Below are 7,786 nucleotides of genomic sequence, written 5' to 3'. Positions count from 1 at the left end.
TAGGTTCTTCCTGTTGGCTGAGTTCTTCCTGTTGCCTGGGTTCTTCCAGCTGGTTAAGTTCTTCCTGTTGGCTGGGTTCTTCCTGCTGGCTGGGTTCTTCCTGCTGGCTGGGTTCTTCCGGCTGGTTAGGTTCTTCCTGTTGGCTGGGTTCTTCCTGTTGCCTGGGTTCTTCCGGCTGGTTAGGTTCTTCCTGTTGGCTGGGTTCTTCCTGTTGCCTGGGTTCTTCCGGCTGGTTAGGTTCTTCCTGTTGGCTGAGTTCTTCCTGTTGGCTGGGTTCTTCCTGCTGGCTGGGTTCTTCCTGTTGGTTGGGTTGATCCTTCTGGCTAGGCTCTTTCTGTTGGCTGGGTTCCTCCTGTTTGCTGAACCCTACCTGCTGGATAGGCTTCTCTAGCTGAATGAATTCTTCCTTTTGGATGGACTTATCCTGCTGAGTGGACTCCTCCTGGTGGATGAGTTCCTGTTGGATGGAAGCATCTTGAATGGATTCTTCGTACTGAATGAAGGCTTCCTGTTGGATAGGTTCCTCCTGCTGAAGAAATTCCTCCTGCTGGATGAGTTCCTCCTGCTGGATGAGTTCTTCCTGTGGGGTGGACTTATCCTGCTCAACTGGCTCTTGTTGGATGGTTTTGTCCTGCTGCATGGGCTCCTCCTGCTGCATGGGCTCCTCCTGCTGCATGGGTTCTTCCCACTGGTGAGGCTCATCCTGCTGCATAGGTTCTTCTTGTTGCATAGGTACATCCTTCTGGCCAGGTTCTTCCCACTGGCTAGGTTCTTCCTCCTGACTAGGATCATCCCGCTGGCTGGGTTCTTGTTGTTCACTGAGTTCTTCCCTCTGATTGAGAGGATTATCCTGCTGACTGGATTCTTCTCCCTGGTTGGGCTCATCTCTCTGACTAGGTTCCAGCACCTGGATGGGTTCTTCTTCCTGGATGGGTTCATCCTGCCTCCTGGGTTCCTCCTGCTGGCTAGGTTCTTGTTGCTTAATGACTACTTCCCCCTGGTTGGGTTCCTCCTGCTGACTGGGCACTATCTGTTGGGATCTAACTTCCGGCCGCACAGTAGGTGGTTCTGGGTGGGGTGGGGAGCTTCTTGGGGAGGCCAGTGCCCTCTCCAAAGGCAACATCTTCCCAGGCCTCCACAAAAATGCAACTGTGTCTAGCCAAGAACTCAGCAGAGATGGTTAGGATAACAAGGACCCAAGAAAGGTCAGCAATACCAGGACCTGAGGAAAAGCAGAGGACATCAACAAAACAAATGTCCACATAGTGAGACCTCAGCCATGACACACTCAGGCAAAGGAGAATGAGGGACCGTGTCTTGAGTACAACCATGTACCCACAATACCTAAGTCTCATGCAGTTATTCTAAGCAGTCTGCTCACTACTGTAAGTAGAATTCCAGCTTTTTACTTATATAGATAAAAATAAAGAATCAGGAAGACCAACTTTGTATAAGATGGTAATAACAGGATTTTTTTAAGATTTATTTATTTATTATGTATACAGTATTCTATCTGCATGTATGCCTGCAGGCCAGAAGAGGGCACCAGATCTCATTACAGATGGTTGTGAGCCACCATGTGGTTGCTGGGAATTGAACTCAGGACCTCTGGAAGTGCTCTTAACCCCTAAGCCATCTCTCCAGCCAAAGGATTTTTTTTTAAAAAATCTTAAATAAGGTGAATATGAAATTTTTCAGGAAAATTTCATTTATAAACCTAGATGAATATGCCATACAATATCAGTAAATTTATTCTTACTAAGTATACTGTGTTTATGTAGGCCACATCACAACAGACCGGATTTATCCCAAAATACTATGTCAGGTTAACATCTAAGTATGTATTATTGAGACTTTAGATCTCCAAAACAAGAAGGATCTAGGTGCAGCATTGTTGTTCCCACTGAAACAACCAAAACTCAGGGCTGGGGAGATGGCTCAGTAGTTAAGAGCATTTGTGCTCTTACAGAGTACCCAGACTGGATTCCCAGCACCTACATGGTAGATCACAACCATCTGTAATCATAGGTCCAGGGCATCTGATGCCCTCTTATGACCTCTGAGGGCGCCAGGCATGCATGTGTCACATACAAGAAGGCAAAACATTGGCTTTCATAAACCTAAAAAAGGAGTAAAACCCAAACCCAGTACTAGCAATATCCTTGGCAAAACTACACAATGAAAGCGTTTTCTCTTCTAAAAACAATTTTGAGGGATTCAAAATAAAATCTGTTCATGACCCTAGCTAACACCATCAACAACATGACCACTATCTCCCTACCTAATCCAATTTACCGTAGAAGTACCATTTTCACTTCTTACAGGACTGAACTCTGAAGTGGTTCCTCAAGGTCCAGACTCCCTGCATGCCCTCTCATACACATCTTGAGCACACTATTTCCTACTGCTTTATATCTGCATACTGCTTGTTCCCGCATTAAATCTGAGCCCTAGGAGAATAGGGTTCTTTATAGGCAGGTTACTATGGGCCCAGCAGTTTTGGCTTCTGTTTTTGCTCACTACACTTTTTATACAATAAATTTCTTTGTTGAAGGGCATGTTACATATGCCTAATGGCCAATATGTGCTGTGGGACAATGGTCTTGTACCCTGTCTCTTGTATGGTTTTTAATAAAACACTGATTGACCAGTAGTCAGGCAGAAAGTATAGGAGGGGTGATGAGAACAGGAGAATTCTGGGAAGAGGAAAGAGTCAGATTGCATTTGTCATCCAGACACAGAGGAAGCAAGATGAGAATGCCTCACTGACAAAAGGTACCAAGCCACATGGCTAACACAGACAAGAATAATTGGCTAATATAAGTTTTGAGAGTTAATAAGAAGCCTGAGCAAATAGGCCAACCAGTTTATGATTAATGTAGACCTCTGAGTGTTTTGTTGGGATAGAATAGCTGTGGGCCAGGCATGACAGAAACCTGTCAACAAAATGGACAACATGGACAACTGCATCCACATAAAACCTGAGAGAGCTTGGGGAAGTAATCCTAGACACAAAAGTTAAACATGGCTAAAACAGCATTTTCTTGGGTGGGCTCTGCTTGCTAGAAGCAAGCAGAGACATGATTCCTTTAAGAGAGGTCTTTATGATTCAGCAGCAGCCTACCCAGTTTCGAGAAGGCAGCTTCCTGGGCCATGCTGCCAGTATGAACTCTAGCTCTTTCAGGAGGCCAAGCATTTAATTGGGGTTTCTGAACAGCATGTTACAAATTGCTTAATGGCAGCACAGACCAGCTGCGTGCCTAAAATCTGGGGCTATGAGCATGGCTTGCACTCAACAGACGTCCGCCCCACCATGTTGGACTGGGTGGAGCCAAAGGCAAAGCAACCTTAGTCTTAGTAAGAATGCTTAGCATTTTAAGAAGTGCTTCTGACAGATTCAATGCAATCCCCATCAAAATCCCAGCAAAATTCTTCACAGACCTCGAAAGAACAGTACTCAACTTCATATGGAAAAGCAAAAAATTCAGGATAGCCAAAACAATCCTATACAATAAAAGAACTTCTGGAGGCATCAAAATCCCTGACTTCAAACTCTGCTATAGAGATACAGTACTGAAAACAGCCTGGTATTAGCGTAAGATCAGACAGGAGGACCAATGGAACTGAATAGAAGACCTAGATATCAATCCACACATCTTCGTACACCTGATCTTTGATAAAGAAGCAAAAAATATCAAATGAAAAAAAGAAAGCATATTTAACAAATGGTGCTGGGATAACTGGTTATCAACATGTAGAAGAATGAAAACAGACCCATATCTATCACCATGCACAAAACTTAAGTCCAAATTTTGGATCAAAGACCTCAACATAAAGCCAACCACACTGAACCTTATAGAAGAGAAAATGGGAAGTACACTTGAACACATTGGCACATGATACCACTTCCTATACAGAACCCCAGCAGCACAGACACTAAGAGAAACAATTAATAAATGGGACCTCCTGAAACTGAAATGCTTCTGTAAAGCAAAGGACATGATCAAGGAGACAAAACGACAGCCTACAGAATGGGAAAAGATCTTCACTAACCCCACATCAGAGAGAGGTCTGATCTCCAAAATATTCAAAGAACTCAAGAAATTGGACACCAAAAGATCACATAATCCAATTTAAAAAAAAAAAATGGAGTACAGACTTAAACAGAGAACTCTCAACAGAGGAATCTAAAATGGCTGAAAGACACTTAAGGAAATGTTCAACATCCTTAGTCATCAGAGAAATGCAAATCAAAACTCTGAGATTCCATCTTACACCTGTAAGAATGAACAAGATCAAAAACACTGATGACAACTTATGCTGGAGAGGTTGTGGAGAAAAGGGAACACTTCTGCATTGCTGGTGGGAATGCAAGCTGGTACAACCCCTTTGAATGTCAGTGTGGGCAATTTCTCAGAAAATTAGGAAACCACCTTCCTCAAGATCCAGTAATACTACTATTGGGTATATATCCAAAGGATGCTCAGTGTTCATAGCAGCTTTGTTTGTCATATAGCCAGAACCTGAAAACAACCTAAATGCCCCTCGAATGAAGAATGAATAAGAAAAATGTGGTACATGTACACAGTGGAATACTACACAGCAGAAAAAAATAATGACAGCTTGAATTTTTTGAAAAATGGATGGAGCTAGAAAACATCATTTTGAGTGAGGTAACCCAGACACAGAAAGACAATTACCACATGTACTCACTCATAGGTAGCTTTTAAACATAAAGCAAAGAAAGCCAGCCTATAAACCACAATCCCAGAGAACCTAGATAACAATGAGGACACTAGGAGAGACTTACATAGATCTAATCTACATGGGAAATAGAAAGTAGAAAAAGACAAGATCTCCTGAGTAAATTGAGAGCTTGGGGACCTTGGGGGAGGATTGAAGTGGGGAGGGGAGAGGCAGGAACAGGAGCAGAGAAAAATGTAGAGCTCAATAAATATCAATAAAATAACAAAAAAAAAGTGTGATTGGTCAGAAAATAATTACAGATATGCATTAAAGACAAATCCAGATGGAAAAGACCTCTAAATGGGTCACAGTGTTGGATAAATATAGGCTTGGGAGAAAGAAGAAAAGAATAGAGAGTTATGAAAGAAGTAAATTATTTTTAAAAAAGATAAAACAAGGTCTTTAAACAGACAAAATAAACTTGTAGAAAAGTAATAGAGTAAGAAAAATAAGCCATGTAAAGATGGAAAATACACAGAGTCTGGATTATGTATACTATTGTGTTTTGTTTGAATTTTTTGATTGTGAATGAACTAAGTACAAAGAGACATTTCATTGTACAGACTGTTAAACTAAATCAGTATATATTCTCTAAAGGTATCTTGACTTTTGTTTTTGCCCACTATACCTTTTATAAAATGAATTTCTTTGTTGAAGGGCATGTTATATATGCCTAATGGCCAATATGGAATATCATACCCATCTATCCAGGATCAAGTTTGGGACCTATTTGAAGAATAAGTGGAGAAAAAGAATACCTCAGCTACAGGGACATCCTCACCCCTACCGTCTACAATGGCAGCACCCATTCCTTTTTGCCCAGCATCTATCTACACTGAGAATACTCAGACCACAACTCCCACCCAATACAACTTAGCATTTTCTTATGACTTCTTTATCTCTGAGGGTGAATAAACTGCCTGCTTTCTTTATAGGAGTCAGGTACGAGCTCTGCCTGACTCCATCTTGCCATCATTCATCCCTATCTGCATTTTCTTGTCATTTCATCCTGCCTTTTTAAAACCTGTGTTTTAACCACTTACTGTCTAATGATTCTTATCAAATTCAACTACTTTAAAAAAAATTCCAGTTTCCAAAACCTGCTTATCTTTGGGTTTCCTTCCCTACCTCAAACTTAGAAACATTCTCTCACCCATTCTCTTACAACAAGGGTCTCAAATGTAAGGCCTTGGATAACAGTCTAAGCTCTTGAGGTTTTCTCGATGGTGACTACTTACCTCTGTCCTGTACAGCAAGGCAGCCAGAGCCCTACACACACCCTGACATCTTTCTACACAGCTTCCTTTCAGCTGGCCTCCAAGTTGATCTGCCATCTTCCACTCTAGACTCTTCTTTACCCATCTTCTTTGATTCTCCTGGAGCATCTTTTGATATGGGGTGTAATGTCAGCTCCAGTAAGACAACATATCCACATTTTGTTTCACCAGGCTCTGAACACAGAACTCTATGTGGCAAATGAAGAGTTATGTGGTCATATAAATTTGCTTTCTTTACACCACATCAGGAACATTTATCCTACACAGAAAGTGTCCACAGAGTTACTGTGAACTTACTAAGATGTGCACACACAAAGGTTCACCCTACAAGGCCCTGCTGGAAACTCATCTTCAGATTGTCAGAAGCTTCTAAGCTTCTAAGGGTAGAGACAAAGAGCAAACCTAAACAGTAGACAAGAAAATCATTCACATACTAGGTGAGAACTGGGCTCAGGACTCTACCTGAAAATTAACATAGCTGATCTATCCTTCTTGTTCCAGATTCCTCATGAAGTCCTCCCTGCCTGGAGCCTCTGATTGGTCCTCCCCACATCTGCTTCACCACTGTGGTCACCACATAACCATTACCTCTGCTTCTTTTAGGGTGGCCCAGCAGCCCTCAGTCAACTGCGTGAGACCTGTCTCCTCTCCACCTGTCCTGCTGCAACCACGGAAGAGGTATGGGGACCTGCAACAGAAAGGAACAAGTAAAAGCACAGTAAGCCTATATAGCCTAATCAGTGGTGGACCTTGTTTACCTGGGAATAAGCAAGAGTCATCTGTCCCCATTTCCCTTGCCTGAAAAGAAGACTCTTATGACAACAAGAAGCAACAGCCTGGGGCTGGAGAGATGGCTCAGAGGTTAAGAGCATTGCCTCTCTTCCTAGAGGTCCTGAGTTCGATTCCCAGCAACCACATGGTGGCTCACAACCATCTGTAATGGAGTCTGGTGCCCTCTTCTGGTCTGCAGGCATACACACAGACAGAATATTGTATACATAATAAATAAATATTTAAAAAAAAAAAGAAGCAACAGCCTAACATGGACAGCCAGCCCCCTTCATAATGTAGCCCTACTAGTCAGGACCAGGAGGATGAGGCCATCTTGGGGAATCTCAAGAGACTTAATCCTAAGCATGCCTTGCCTGACCCTAGACCTGGTTACACTGCTACAAGAACTTACTCGGCAGAAGACCCAGTGGGACCAAATAGCCTGAATGAGGTCATATTCCTGGTACAAATAAGACAGAGATTGTGGCATACCATGATGCAGAATGACCTGGCTGCCTTGGGGTCCTGGAGTCCAGCCCACAGGCTTCAGGAGACAGAAGAATGGGTCAAGCAGGTATCAAAGGTTGTATTCTGGGCATGAAATGTTGAAGCTGAGAAAAGAAATCTAGTGGACGGGTGGATGGCTGAGCTAGGGGAATCCCAAGGCTGGTTTTAAACACCTAAGGAATTCACATTGCAGGCTTTTGCCTTAGCTGAAAACAAATCCTTCTCAGACCTTGTCAAAAAAATACGATCTTTTCTAACCACTAGGATCTGATGATAATCATGAACACTAATCTTACTGGGGACAGCAGGAACTAGTCACAAGGTCTCCCCTGTAGTCATACATACTAATATAAATACAAAAGGTGCAAACGTACCTTTAAACGAATGCCAAGGTACACACAAAGGATCATTATTAAAAGAGTTGCTTTCTGTGGCCCCGGCCAAAAATATATTCTATTTATATATTATAAATATAAAATATATTT

General features: G+C 42.4%; 1 protein-coding gene across 6 annotated transcripts in view; it reads right to left on the bottom strand.

Annotated features, from left to right (window-relative positions):
• Zscan18 (zinc finger and SCAN domain containing 18) overlaps positions 1-6,651 on the bottom strand; it is a 13,226-nt gene extending 6,575 nt beyond the window's left edge. For 4 of the 6 annotated variants that reach the window (XM_026786199.1, XM_026786202.1, XM_026786203.1 and 1 more), the window contains exons 1-2: positions 6,612-6,651; positions 11-1,222 (exon numbers count right to left, since the gene is read on the bottom strand). In XM_026786199.1, coding sequence (XP_026642000.1) covers positions 11-1,123 — 1,113 coding nt within the window. In that variant the 5' untranslated portion in view covers positions 1,124-1,222; positions 6,612-6,651. Of the gene's footprint in view, positions 1-10; positions 1,223-5,984; positions 6,212-6,611 lie in introns of all 6 variants that reach the window. The other 2 variants (XM_026786200.1, XM_026786201.1) reach the window with 2 other exon arrangements.
• Positions 6,652-7,786: the final 1,135 nt, after the last annotated feature.

Source organism: Microtus ochrogaster, linkage group LG4, assembly GCF_000317375.1.
Source record: "Microtus ochrogaster isolate Prairie Vole_2 linkage group LG4, MicOch1.0, whole genome shotgun sequence".
Taxonomy (NCBI): Eukaryota; Metazoa; Chordata; class Mammalia; order Rodentia; family Cricetidae; genus Microtus; species Microtus ochrogaster.
Note: the sequence above shows the minus strand (reverse complement) of the source record. Positions and strands in the feature narration are given on the sequence as shown.